Source organism: Schistosoma haematobium, chromosome 4, assembly GCF_000699445.3.
Source record: "Schistosoma haematobium chromosome 4, whole genome shotgun sequence".
Classification (NCBI taxonomy): Eukaryota; Metazoa; Platyhelminthes; class Trematoda; order Strigeidida; family Schistosomatidae; genus Schistosoma; species Schistosoma haematobium.
In genome coordinates this window covers 19,396,580-19,412,499 of record NC_067199.1, presented here as the reverse complement: position 1 = coordinate 19,412,499, position 15,920 = coordinate 19,396,580, and the positions used below count along the sequence as shown (strand labels likewise).

Here is a 15,920-nt window from a genome sequence, read left to right as displayed (position 1 = left end):
ACATAGATCGATACTATATTGTATCATAGTATCAATCAGTCTATAGTAAAATAATCCTAACCTAAGTGAGGGGATGATTAAGTATGGGTCAGACAACCAATCAATTGTAGGTGCACAGTTTTCTGAAGTTAAGATTTCCTTACCCTACTAGGTTTTAAATGGTAATCTATCTTAGATCAACTGGTGATTTCAACTGTAAAAATATATTAATTCGTTTTATGTATGTATTTGATTTCATTAACCCAAGTGGCTTCATTTTTATATTAAAACAGAATCCACAAGTCAATACGACCAGCTAAAGTAGTGAGGATGTTCGTCAAGTCATCCACTGTTCAATACTCACTTTAATAGCAATAAATGAACCTGATAGTTTAGTTTCAACTCTGTTTGTTATTTGACAGCCTATTAAACCTGGAATGTACAACCATTTAACTTTTAAATGAATTTTAATCATAATTAATTTGTGTTAAATGTTTTGGATACAAGTGTGTCATTTTGTTACATAAAATGATCGTTTTTGTTTACTAGTAGTTCTGTCTATTGATACACATTCATAAAGGATCTTTGGGAGAATTTCTCCACCATTCTGAAATCATATCACTTGACCGTACTATTTATATCAAGTTAAGAAAACGATCACATAATTTAAATAGTTCAGTGATTTCAATGCATTAAACAATAACTTACAAATTGTGATAAGAGAATTACTTAAGAATTTGAGTAAATGGTTTCAGCACTGATTATAGTTTTTAAATAGGTTTGATTGCTTAATACGTATATAGAGAAAAGGTGTACAACAGTTTTTAGGAATATATTTAGTACTGTGATATATCCTTCAAAAGACAGAACAAAATAATAAAATATATATTCAAAACTAACATGTTTTTTAGTGCATACAGAAGACACCAAATCAAGGCAGAATTGAACAAACAATTTATGAAGTCACCAGAGAGTACACGTTATAGTCGTATTAGCTTTCTTTAATCTCAAAGCCATTTCTGATAGTTTTAAATCTTTTTTAACATTTACAATATTCATTTATGAACTTTTTGTCCTAGCGTAATTACTAATCACTTTGTAGAAGCAAAAACACATACACCCGCAAGTTTACACTAAATCTGACATCATAACTATATATATATATCCAGTACCATTCAACATTTCAAAGAATAGCTTGTACAAAATCAAAGCAAATCATAGAGTAATTAAATAAAAATAAAGAAAATCGAGAGAACGAAATCTTATCTCCTATGAAATCACTTCCGTGAGCTGTATATTCCCATTGTCAGTTGTTTCGTATATATATAAAACTCCTCCTGAACCTCTCCTACAGTTACCACCGGTCCCAAGCCCGGGTAAAGGAGGAGTGTTGGGCATGGTGTCGGCAGCCCCATCCCGTGGAAAATATATTGTATAAAAACGCCAACCAGAACAAACAATTCAAATCATTTAAACTTTGCCTTTCGAGTTGAAGGAAGAATTATGACGCTTCATGGTGAAAGCCGAGTTCCTTCGGAAGTCACGTGGGTTGATGAGCCTTTTAACAACCAGAGAAACAATTTTTATGGGTAAATAGAACGTCCGAACAATGTGGGAGACCGGGAAGACCAGTCAAATAGCAACGGAAATGATGAGATATAACTTGACAGTACTCGGAACCAGCGAAACCCATTGGACTGAAGCTGGACAACAAAGGCTAAATACCGGAGAGATACTGCTATACTCCGGTCACGAAGAGGAAAATCCTCCACACACTCAGGGAGTTGTTCTAATACTGTTCAAAGTAGCACGAAATGCACTTGTAGGATGGGAATCTCACACATCCAGAATCATCAAAGCATCATTCAAAACAAAGAAGGAGGAATCACGATGAATATTATCCAATGTTATGCACCCACCAATGATAGCAACGACGACATTAAAGACCAATTCTACGAGCGGCTACATTCAATCATAAAGAAGTGCCCAAGAAACGACTTCACCATTCTGATGGGAGATCTAAATGCCAAAGTCAGAATGGACAACACCTCATATGAGAATATCATGGGACGACGTGGACTGGGAGAGAGAAACGAGAATGACGAGGGATTTGAAAATCGATGTGCATTCAACAAACTGGTTATTAGCGGCACAATATTTCCACACAAACATATACACAAAGCTACAAGGGTCTCACCGGACCACACTACAGAGAACCAGATAGATCATATTCGCATCAATAAAAATTCAGAAAGACAATAGAAGACGTGATAACCAGGAGAGGAGCTGACATAGCTTCAAATCACCACCTAGTTGTGGCCAATTTAACACTGAAGCTAAAGAAGAACTGGACAACTGGACAAACAGCACCACAAAGGTTCAATACAGCCTCCCTTCGAGATACTGACAAGCTCAATGAATTCAAGATAACTCTCAACAACAGGTTCCAAGACTTACAGGATCTACTGACGAAGAAGAAACTACTATGGACGACAACTGGAAATGGATCAAAGAAGTATTAACTTCAACGTGTCGGCAGGTTCTGGGCCTAAATAAGCACCATCATAAGGAATGGATCTCTATAGAAACACTGGACAGGATCTAGGAAAGGAAGAACAAGAAGACAGCAATTAACAACAGCCGAACACGAGCAGAGAGAGTCCAAGCACAAGCTGAGTACATAGAAGCAAACAAGCAAGTGGAGAAGTGCATTATGGCAGACAAGCAGAACTATGTGGAAGAGCTAGCAACGACAGCGAAAAAGACGCAACAGAAGGAAATATGAAACAACTATATGATACGACGAAGAAACTGGCAGGAAAATATAGTGAACCAGAGAGACCGGTCAAAGATAAAAACGCAAGCCCATCACTGAAATTCAAGGAAAGGGAGACAGATGGGTAGAATACTTCGAGGAACTCCTGAATAGGCCGGCTCCAACGAATCCACCGGATATCGAAGCAGCACACACACACACATTCTTAAAGATATCAATCCACCAACGACGGAAGAAATCAGAATGGCCATCAGACAAATCAAGAGAGGGAAAGCAGCAGGACCTGACAACATACCAGCTGAAGCACTGAAGTTAGACATCGAAGTAACTACAAACATGCTTCACCTTCTATTCAAAAAGATTTGGGAGGAGGAACAAGTGCCGATGGACTGGAAAGAAAGACACCTCATCAAGATTCCAAAGAAAGGAAATCTGAGCAAATGTGAAAACTACAGAGGCATTACACTACTGTCAATACCAGGGAAAGTCTTTAACAGAGTGTTGCTGAACCGGATGAAAGATGCAGTAGACGCCCAACTTCGAGATGAACAAGCTGGATTCCGTAAGGACCGGTCGTACACAGACCAAATTGCGACACTACGGGTGATCGTCGAACCATAAGTTGAGTTAAACTCATCACTGTACATCAACTTCATTGATTATGAAAAGACATTTGACAGTTTAGATAGAAAGACGCTACGGAAACTCCTCGACACTGGGGTTCCTGAGAAGATCGTCAACATTATCCGGAACTCATACGACGGACTACAGTGCAAAGTATTGCATAAAGGACAGCTGGCAGATGCATTCCAAGTAAGGACCGGAGTCAGTCAGGCTGTCTACTCTCTCCCTTCCTCTTTCTTCTGGTGGTTGACTGGATTACGAAGACCTCCAAATCTGTGGGAATGAACGGAATACAATGGACAGCTCGGAATCAACTAGACGATTCGGACTTCGCAGATGACCTGGCCCTCCTATCGCATACACATGAACAAATGCAGATAAAGACAGTCAGTGTAGCAGCGGTCTCTGCATCAGTAGGCCTCAACACACACAAGGGGAAAACCAAGGTCCTCAAATACAACACGGAGAACAGCAATCCAATCACTCTTGATGGAGAAACTCTGGAAGATGTAGAATCCTTCACATACCTGGGAAGCATCATCGATGAACAAGGAGGTTCAGATGCAGACGTAAAGGCGAGGATCGGCAAAGCAAGGGCCACATTCCTACAATTGAAGAACATATGGAACTCAAAACAACTTTCAACCAATATCAAAGTGAGAATCTTCAATACGAACGTCAAGGCAGTTCTACTGTGTGGAGCTGAAACTTGGAGAACTACAACAACCACAATCAAGAAGATACAAGTATTTACAAACAGTTGTCTACGCAAGACACTCAACATCCATTGGCCGAATACCATCAGCATCAGCTTTCTGTGGGAGAGGACAAACCAGCGTCCAGCTGAAGAGGAAATCAGGAAAAGACGTTAGAAGTGGATGGGACATACGTTACAGAAATCATCAAACTGCATCACGAGGCAAGCCCTAACTAGGAATCCTGAAGGGAACCGGAAAAGAGAAAGGCCGAAGAACACACTGCGTCGGGAATCGAAAGCAGACATGAAAAGGATTAATATCAACTGGAAAGAACTGGAAAGGATTCCCCAGGACAGAGTTGGATGGAGAATGCTGGTGAGCGGCTTATGCTGCTTTGCGAGGAGTAACAGGCATAAGTAGTAAGTAAGTTGGGTAGCACCAATTTTGGTTATCAATAACGGAAATGGAATAACACGCATATGAGCAGACGTAACTACAGACCCTAATGCAGCCCTTGAACACTACCAGTTACCGCAGATTTTTACTCATTCTGCTAAGTGGTGGGAAGTTCTACACAGAGTAAGACCTTTCTGATACTTATTTACAAGTGGAAGTGGTTGAAAAAATTGAGAGAACTACTGACTATTAATATATATTGTGGTTTATTTCAGTAAAATCATCTACCTTAGGAGTAAAGACCGCCCCATCTATTTTCCAGCAACTAGTGGATACCATCCTAACGTGTATCTCAGAGGTCGCAACTTACACCTTGAAGATAGCTTAATTGTTACCACTTCGTTAAATGAGCAACGAGAATGCACGACGGCTGTGCTACAACGTACCAGAGACAATGGTTTCCAGCTACGTCCATAAATGTGCCGACTTTTCTAAAAGTTGGCAAAGTACTTGGGATTTATCTTTGACGCGGCAGGCCATCGATCATATCCCGAAATCATCCGAGCTATACAATTGATGCCCGAACCCATCAATGCCTCTGCCCTACGATCTTTTTTGGGGTTAGTTAGCTATTAACCGGCTTTTGTACCGTCGATGCATGACATCCGGGCATCACTGAATATACTGCCGAATAAGAACACCATCTGGAATTGGACATAAGTATATGAAGTAGTTTTCTGCAAACTTAAGACGATTATTGGCTCTAAATTATTAATGACACATTACTATACGTAGCTGGGGACACTCCAGCTTTGGAACTCGGTGCCGTCATCTCACATTAAGTTTATGGTGCGACGGAAGAAGCAAGTATGCATGTATCCCGCCTTATGTAGGCAGATGCTTTGTCACAACTTATCAATGAACACCCTATGGCATAGAAAGACATGGTTACTGCCTCTCTTTCAACAGAAAACCAAGCAAATGTTAGTATCCCTGACCAGGATGTATGTCGATTTCGCCGGTCCAATAAAAAAACTACCTATTTGTAGTTGTGTGTTTTCGGAATGACCGGAAATTCCCCCATCGTGCTATCAACGTTGACCAATATGTTACAGCTCTTGACGGAGATCTGCTCCTGGAACGGATAGACTAAAGTAATTATATTAGATAATTGTTCGCAGTTCACTTCCTGCCGGTCCCAACAATTCTGCGACGGCTAGCCATCAAACATTTCCGCTTTCTCCTTTACCATCCACAGTCGAATGACCAAACAGAAAGGTTTACGGACACGTTTAGGAGGGATCTATTTAAGCTAAACGGGGAGGGGATACCAAACAAATTACTACAGAACTTCTTATTTGTTTATCGAACGACACCAAACGACACGTTACCAGAGCAGACGTCCCCAGAAGACAACCAATTGGGAAAAAGACTGAAGAGGATCCACAACCTGATGCTATCGGGAACCACGTCACAATCACAGGCTAAGTCCCAGGAGCTACCAACGTACGAGGTTGGGTGTCAGATGTTCGATCGGAATTACAGACCAAACCATGATTCCTGGACTGAAGCACATGTGGTCAGAAGGCTAGGCCAAGTCGTGTATTAAGTCGAAATGGGAAGAAACAGGTGAACTCGTTACTGGAACCAGTTACAGAAACAGTAAGACACAGATCATCCGTCAACAAACGGAAATCTCCCCCGATACCAACAAAAGAAGAAGTCCAAACACAAATCGATCTACATTACAGAAAATGGTTATATCAACAACAGCGAAAAAAGGTCAAGATGCAAGTGTAACCCAAAAACATAGTCTACTGAAAAGGGGAGGTGCTGTGGATGCTATATCCCCAGAAATCACTTGGTACCCTTATTTTTGTAATCTAATTATGAAAATTCGCATTTCTCATCTTTGCTCTAAAAGCGCCCATTTATCTCCATTTTATGCTTCACACCTGGAAGGATCTTAAACATCATTGAAAACTTTTCTCTCTAAGTATTCTATTTTGTTACATTTTAGAGGATATTTTTGTATATATATATATATATATATATATATATATATATATATATATATATATATATATATATATACGCACGAGTTGTGTGCTTGTTGTTCGCTATTCCCGGTTGTTTGCGGAATTATATATTTTCTCGGCTGAATCTGGTCTTCTTCCTCTAGTCAGCGAAGCTGGGCACAATGGAATAGCTTAGCTTGCCCTGTTGTTGTGTTGCTGACTTTGGTTCCGTTCGCCGGTCCTAGGTGATAGCTTAATCCTTTGAACGTGTCAGAAACATTTGTAAAGCGAGAAGTGACACCCAAGGAGATCGTTTTTCTACCATTTACATTGATAACGAATATATTTTTTGTTATAGTAGTATTCTTTGAACTTGTGTTAATTTATTTTGGTTATTTATTTACTCTACAGAAGTGGCTTACTTCAAGTGACGAAACGTCAGAAATACGATTTTTCTGCTTACTGGATATGATAAAAAATATATCCATCAATAACTTTCGTGTTTTAATTTTAATGTTTAAATGGGAATTATCTGTCAATAACTTTCTAACCAATCCTCAATATATTTGAAGCTATCAAGTCCAACCTTGGTATTGATACTTACATTTACATTGATGATTCTAATTAAATCAACAAACTTAAAGAATCACAGGATTTGTATCTATCGATGAGACTTTGTACGCGTTTTAGAATTTCAGCTAACCATTTAACAATCAAATGATACGGAGAGGTATTCGTATCAAGTACAGGATGTAGGGGGACATCTTTCTTATGAACTTTTAGAAGTCCGTGTTTACCAAACAATTATAAATGCTAATGTACAGCTTGAGTAAATGATTTCGTCAAAAATTTTCTTCACTGAATCCTCTTGATTTAAACAAAGTCATAATATTATATGCAAATATGTATACGGTGGTTTTGAATAAAAAAGAATATATTCCTAGCTAATATTATGGCAATAAACAATGACATGTGAATAATCATTACAAAAAAGTAAACACACAAACAGTAACTTACAACCAAATCTGTTTGTTGACAAGCTAATCCGGACGCTGGAGGCTCAAGCAACCCAATAAATGCTGATGAACCAACTCTGTCTATTAATCCAGTAGTAAATAGATTGGGATTCAGACGTATAATTCCTGCTAAAGTACTTGCACATGATAAGGTCAGTTCTTGCTGAATAGGATTAACACCAGTTCGATTAGTACCGGAATCAACAATACCTTGTGACCATAAGCGACTAATAATATCTCCAGTTGTAATAGAATGTAAACAAGATGTTATAGATTCACTGAGTGAACCTATTACAGATATATCATAAAGTTGACAACCATGTATTGCAGTTACAAATGCATCTAAAGATTTTGAAGCACTTAAACGAATATGTGATTCTGTAATTTTTGTAGTAACTGCCCCTGTTGTATGTGGATTCTCCTCACTTCCAAAGGAATTACGGCTACCAAGAGCAGGCTCCAAATTCCGTACAGCTGTACCGTCAAATGCGTCCAAAATTGAAGTAGGTTCATTATTAGCAGAATTAGATCCTAAATTGCTAGTACTTATGGTAGAAGTTGTTGTTACAAGACGTATTAAATGATGAACAGCGGTTTGCCACTGAATAGATTGAGTGTCTATAGATATTGTACTGGATTTCCGATAAGCATATAATAATAAACAAGTGGAACAACTCAAAACTTCACCTAGTGCAATAACAGCGGCCTGTCGTAAACGTAAACCACAACGTGAAGGTGACTCACGAATTATATCAATTAAAACAGTAAGACAATTAGAAAACAAAGATCCGGTACTGTGCGAAATCAAATTCAAAGGATCTTTATCTGATTCACATTGATTTAATTGAATTAAAAATAAAGCAACATAATACGATACTAAGCTGCACAAACGACATAATCCTGTTCGCACATCATTTGGTAAAGCTGAACCAGATCGTAGTTGTTTCGTTAATTCTATCAATAAATCAGGTGCCAGCTGAATTCCAGTTAAATAAGAACGAGTGTCCATACTAATAACAGATAAACGACGTTTACCATTATTAATTGAATTTGATTTGGCCATTAGCCAAATTAAATAAGCTAGTAAATTTGTACGATAACTTTTAATTGCTGTACGATTAGGTGATGCTCGAATGGTAGACAACCGACTTGATAAAGTTTCAGTAGTTTCGAAACTTCGTGTACGAAATAAATTTACAACCTATAGAATAAAAGAACATCAAAATGAATTTTTGCTATATCAATTTACAATAAATGCAAACACATTCTTATATTTGAAGAGATATCTATATTAATGAATTAGTCACTGAATGGTTAGTTTAAACAATATAAAATATATCATTTGACTATCAAATATGGTATTGAGTGATTGCGCAGTGGGAAATTAAATCTGTAGTTCGCCATTATTTCTAGCAATATCCTATAAAAAAGTATTGAATGAGGAATAACAAAATATTGTTTACATCAATGTTTTTTATAAAATGGATGCCAGTAGAAAATTCAAAAGAAGTTTTAGATGAAAGCATATAACGAACTAAAATAATGAATTTCGGAAATGAAAACCTAGGATTTAATATCGCCCAAGTATTCCATCAAACTACTATTAATTTATTGTGCAAACACGATAACCATAAACTGAATGGTTGAAAATTAAGTGGATGTAAGCTAGAAACCATTGGACAGTTATAACGTAATAGTTGTGGAATTTAGAAATCCTGATTTCTACATGTAAGCTGTTGGGGAACCGGAAACTAGGACAAAACCATCATTTTATAACATCTGTTTTTTCAACGATTCACTACCAACTGGTCTCAGTTTGTGATGGAAATTATTTTCACACTTAACATTCACAAACCATCCAAGTATGAAGTAATTGGTTGAAAACCTTAATTTAGCAGGAAACAGAAATCTGAGATGAAAAAACAAGTCGTATGTCTTATAATCCTACATGAACTCGAAGTAGTAATTTAATAAAAACCTACATGGTATAATTCCAGAAATATAAAAATCACTGCCTAATCAGTCTTCTTGGTCAGGTATGTATGAGCTAGTTTAAAATGAACAAACAGAGTTGAACAAGGCAACTCAGAACAACATAGTAATTCACGGATTAGTATTGCTTCACTGTTCGATATTTAACGAGATTCATTCATTCTACTATTGAGTAGGGGCGTGCAGAAAAAAACTAACAGAGACTAAATTATTTTAATCATCACATTTAATATACAATCAGAACCTTACTGCATAGTTTGGTAACCCTACTTAACATTTTATTTTTGACTACAACAATTCACACTCAGTGAATATAGTATATATCAATGCTATTCCAAAGTTGATGATAGCCAAACGTTACTTTTATTAAACACCCATGTTTTATAACCATTTATAGTCAAACGTAGTCTTAACTCAATGAAGCAAGCATATTTCATAGACAATCTCAGCCCATTAATCTCAGCTGAATATTTAATACCCCTATTCAGGGTTTCATCAATAACCATTAATTCAATAATCAGCAAAAATACAACTACTCAGACAAACCAGATGACAAATGTTTTTAAACTCTTCAACCGTTCTAGTCAGAATCAATATTCGAATTACACTGTATTTTATAAGTATTTTCATTTTAATCGTTTGTCTACAGTAAGCCATTCAAACAAGTAAATGCTGTATCATACCCAATCAACAAATGATACAATCTACATGAATAATCTTTTTACAAAATCTAAATAAAGGGGAACATACATTAAAGCATTAAAATATTTACTACAAAAATACTTACTTACTAAAAACTAATAATCATTAAAATGTTTAAACAGAATGCCGATTAAAACTTCAATAGCAGTAAAAGTAAATAAATCAAACAGATAATTTTTTAAAAGATTGGATATCCATGAAAAACTGGATGCTTTGTAGATTGTTGGTATGTCAAGTTAGGCGGTCAATAATTAATAGCCTAATCTTCATATCTTGATATTACTTCTATCGTTCATAGACATACATATACTGAGTGATTGTTTTAAAGAAAAATTCGACTTGGCAATATGCCATACAAAATAATTTTTAAAAATTAATATTGGTCATTTCAGGCGGAATATTTTAATTTCAAAACCTAAGTTGACAAATTGATCAATTAGAGTTTAGATTATGAAAAGATATCAATGATCGTGTCAACAATACAACTTCTTTCGTAGAACAGCTATTGATTCATAGAAGACTGAAATGGAATTTCATAATTAAATGACCTGTAGTCGAAAAGATTGAAGACGAGAGATATTTTCGTTATTACAACCAAAGTGCGATTCGCCACAAGAAGACAATAGTATCAACAATAATAATAGTAATAACGTGATGACGATAACTGGATATTTGAGATGTTGCAAACACCTTTGATTAAAAATAAAGAAAGAATACAAACGAAAGGTGTCGATGCCTTTGTGAAGAATTCTATTCAGTTGATATGACGCGATATGAAGATTAAATTATTTAGATCACTAATTTTGCATCAATTTATTCTGAATTTCAACTAACGTAACAGGTGTGAAATTTGTTTAGTGAAACGTTTTAAGGTCAATATTTTGTATGAATTCAGTATAAACTTCGTTTATTATAAATTTAATATAACTTTCGGTCAGTATGAGAATTATATTCCCTGAACCACTTCATGAGAACAGCATTCAGAGTGCATTTTTACAGTAACCTTATGTTCTATTATAAAGTGTGTGTAAAGTTCAGTACATAAATGATTGTATCTCGATCTAATGACGACGTGATTTTGGACATGGCTTTGGGGAGTCAAAAACCTTGATTGCACTGGTCTTTCATGTTATCATCCGTGTTGTGGGAACTGTAGTGGTTCACGTTTCCAAAGGAACCAGTAGGACAGATGAATCGCAGTAGTGCCTTATTGTCAAGTAACAGTAATAGAACTGCAGACACAGCCAAATCGATACGTACATAAAACTGACGACTCCACATATATAACAGCCAGCGATCCCAATACAACAGTGGCGACGTGTAATGGATATAACACAGTCAAACACCCAGTCACAAAAGTGTCAATGAACTGGATTGTCCATTTCCTTTATCACAACCATTGTATTTCCGAACTCCGCCTGTAGCTCTTCTCGAGTTACCGCCGGTCCCAAGCCCGGGTAAAGGAGGAGTGTTGGGCATGGTGTCGGCAGCCCCATCCCGTGGAAAATATATTGTATAAAAACGCCAACCAGAACAAACAATTCAAATCATTTAAACTTTGCCTTTCGAGTTGAAGGAAGAATTATGACGCTTCATGGTGAAAGCCGAGTTCCTTCGGAAGTCACGTGGGTTGATGAGCCTTTTAACAACCAGAGAAACAATTTTTATGGGTAAATAGAACGTCCGAACAATGTGGGAGACCGGGAAGACCAGTCAAATAGCAACGGAAATGATGAGATATAACTTGACAGTACTCGGAACCAGCGAAACCCATTGGACTGAAGCTGGACAACAAAGGCTAAATACCGGAGAGATACTGCTATACTCCGGTCACGAAGAGGAAAATCCTCCACACACTCAGGGAGTTGTTCTAATACTGTTCAAAGTAGCACGAAATGCACTTGTAGGATGGGAATCTCACACATCCAGAATCATCAAAGCATCATTCAAAACAAAGAAGGAGGGAATCACGATGAATATTATCCAATGTTATGCACCCACCAATGATAGCAACGACGACATTAAAGACCAATTCTACGAGCGGCTACATTCAATCATAAAGAAGTGCCCAAGAAACGACTTCACCATTCTGATGGGAGATCTAAATGCCAAAGTCAGAATGGACAACACCTCATATGAGAATATCATGGGACGACGTGGACTGGGAGAGAGAAACGAGAATGACGAGGGATTTGAAAATCGATGTGCATTCAACAAACTGGTTATTAGCGGCACAATATTTCCACACAAACATATACACAAAGCTACAAGGGTCTCACCGGACCACACTACAGAGAACCAGATAGATCATATTCGCATCAATAAAAATTCAGAAAGACAATAGAAGACGTGATAACCAGGAGAGGAGCTGACATAGCTTCAAATCACCACCTAGTTGTGGCCAATTTAACACTGAAGCTAAAGAAGAACTGGACAACTGGACAAACAGCACCACAAAGGTTCAATACAGCCTCCCTTCGAGATACTGACAAGCTCAATGAATTCAAGATAACTCTCAACAACAGGTTCCAAGACTTACAGGATCTACTGACGAAGAAGAAACTACTATGGACGACAACTGGAAATGGATCAAAGAAGTATTAACTTCAACGTGTCGGCAGGTTCTGGGCCTAAATAAGCACCATCATAAGGAATGGATCTCTATAGAAACACTGGACAGGATCTAGGAAAGGAAGAACAAGAAGACAGCAATTAACAACAGCCGAACACGAGCAGAGAGAGTCCAAGCACAAGCTGAGTACATAGAAGCAAACAAGCAAGTGGAGAAGTGCATTATGGCAGACAAGCAGAACTATGTGGAAGAGCTAGCAACGACAGCGAAAAAGACGCAACAGAAGGAAATATGAAACAACTATATGATACGACGAAGAAACTGGCAGGAAAATATAGTGAACCAGAGAGACCGGTCAAAGATAAAAAACGCAAGCCCATCACTGAAATTCAAGGAAAGGGAGACAGATGGGTAGAATACTTCGAGGAACTCCTGAATAGGCCGGCTCCAACGAATCCACCGGATATCGAAGCAGCACACACACACATTCTTAAAGATATCAATCCACCAACGACGGAAGAAATCAGAATGGCCATCAGACAAATCAAGAGAGGGAAAGCAGCAGGACCTGACAACATACCAGCTGAAGCACTGAAGTTAGACATCGAAGTAACTACAAACATGCTTCACCTTCTATTCAAAAAGATTTGGGAGGAGGAACAAGTGCCGATGGACTGGAAAGAAAGACACCTCATCAAGATTCCAAAGAAAGGAAATCTGAGCAAATGTGAAAACTACAGAGGCATTACACTACTGTCAATACCAGGGAAAGTCTTTAACAGAGTGTTGCTGAACCGGATGAAAGATGCAGTAGACGCCCAACTTCGAGATGAACAAGCTGGATTCCGTAAGGACCGGTCGTACACAGACCAAATTGCGACACTACGGGTGATCGTCGAACCATAAGTTGAGTTAAACTCATCACTGTACATCAACTTCATTGATTATGAAAAGACATTTGACAGTTTAGATAGAAAGACGCTACGGAAACTCCTCGACACTGGGGTTCCTGAGAAGATCGTCAACATTATCCGGAACTCATACGACGGACTACAGTGCAAAGTATTGCATAAAGGACAGCTGGCAGATGCATTCCAAGTAAGGACCGGAGTCAGTCAGGCTGTCTACTCTCTCCCTTCCTCTTTCTTCTGGTGGTTGACTGGATTACGAAGACCTCCAAATCTGTGGGAATGAACGGAATACAATGGACAGCTCGGAATCAACTAGACGATTCGGACTTCGCAGATGACCTGGCCCTCCTATCGCATACACATGAACAAATGCAGATAAAGACAGTCAGTGTAGCAGCGGTCTCTGCATCAGTAGGCCTCAACACACACAAGGGGAAAACCAAGGTCCTCAAATACAACACGGAGAACAGCAATCCAATCACTCTTGATGGAGAAACTCTGGAAGATGTAGAATCCTTCACATACCTGGGAAGCATCATCGATGAACAAGGAGGTTCAGATGCAGACGTAAAGGCGAGGATCGGCAAAGCAAGGGCCACATTCCTACAATTGAAGAACATATGGAACTCAAAACAACTTTCAACCAATATCAAAGTGAGAATCTTCAATACGAACGTCAAGGCAGTTCTACTGTGTGGAGCTGAAACTTAGAGAACTACAACAACCACAATCAAGAAGATACAAGTATTTACAAACAGTTGTCTACGCAAGACACTCAACATCCATTGGCCGAATACCATCAGCATCAGCTTTCTGTGGGAGAGGACAAACCAGCGTCCAGCTGAAGAGGAAATCAGGAAAAGACGTTAGAAGTGGATGGGACATACGTTACAGAAATCATCAAACTGCATCACGAGGCAAGCCCTAACTAGGAATCCTGAAGGGAACCGGAAAAGAGAAAGGCCGAAGAACACACTGCGTCGGGAATCGAAAGCAGACATGAAAAGGATTAATATCAACTGGAAAGAACTGGAAAGGATTCCCCAGGACAGAGTTGGATGGAGAATGCTGGTGAGCGGCTTATGCTGCTTTGCGAGGAGTAACAGGCATAAGTAGTAAGTAAGTTGGGTAGCACCAATTTTGGTTATCAATAACGGAAATGGAATAACACGCATATGAGCAGACGTAACTACAGACCCTAATGCAGCCCTTGAACACTACCAGTTACCGCAGATTTTTACTCATTCTGCTAAGTGGTGGGAAGTTCTACACAGAGTAAGACCTTTCTGATACTTATTTACAAGTGGAAGTGGTTGAAAAATTGAGAGAACTACTGACTATTAATATATATTGTGGTTTATTTCAGTAAAATCATCTACCTTAGGAGTAAAGACCGCCCCATCTATTTTCCAGCAACTAGTGGATACCATCCTAACGTGTATCTCAGAGGTCGCAACTTACACCTTGAAGATAGCTTAATTGTTACCACTTCGTTAAATGAGCAACGAGAATGCACGACGGCTGTGCTACAACGTACCAGAGACAATGGTTTCCAGCTACGTCCATAAATGTGCCGACTTTTCTAAAAGTTGGCAAAGTACTTGGATTTATCTTTGACGCGGCAGGCCATCGATCATATCCCGAAATCATCCGAGCTATACAATTGATGCCCGAACCCATCAATGCCTCTGCCCTACGATCTTTTTTGGGGTTAGTTAGCTATTAACCGGCTTTTGTACCGTCGATGCATGACATCCGGGCATCACTGAATATACTGCCGAATAAGAACACCATCTGGAATTGGACATAAGTATATGAAGTAGTTTTCTGCAAACTTAAGACGATTATTGGCTCTAAATTATTAATGACACATTACTATACGTAGCTGGGGACACTCCAGCTTTGGAACTCGGTGCCGTCATCTCACATTAAGTTTCATGTCTGCTTTCGATTCCCGACGCAGTGTGTTCTTCGGCCTTTCTCTTTTCCGGTTCCCTTCAGGATTCCTAGTTAGGGCTTGCCTCGTGATGCAGTTTGATTATTTCTGTAACGTATGTCCCATCCACTTCTAACGTCTTTTCCTGATTTCCTCTTCAGCTGGACGCTGGTTTGTCCTCTCCCACAGAAAGCTGATGCTGATGGTATTCGGCCAATGGATGTTGAGTGTCTTGCGTAGACAACTGTTTGTAAATACTTGTATCTTCTTGATTGTGGTTGTTGTAGTTCTCCAAGTTTC

General features: G+C 38.5%; 1 protein-coding gene across 1 annotated transcript in view; it reads right to left on the bottom strand.

Annotated features, from left to right (window-relative positions):
* The window catches only part of ULK4_1 (unc-51-like kinase 4), a 76,539-nt gene that overhangs the window by 42,794 nt on the left and 17,825 nt on the right, over positions 1-15,920 (bottom strand). The window contains exon 6 of the mRNA XM_051215896.1: positions 7,509-8,708. Coding sequence (XP_051066442.1) covers positions 7,509-8,708 — 1,200 coding nt within the window. The remainder of the gene's footprint in view (positions 1-7,508; positions 8,709-15,920) is intronic.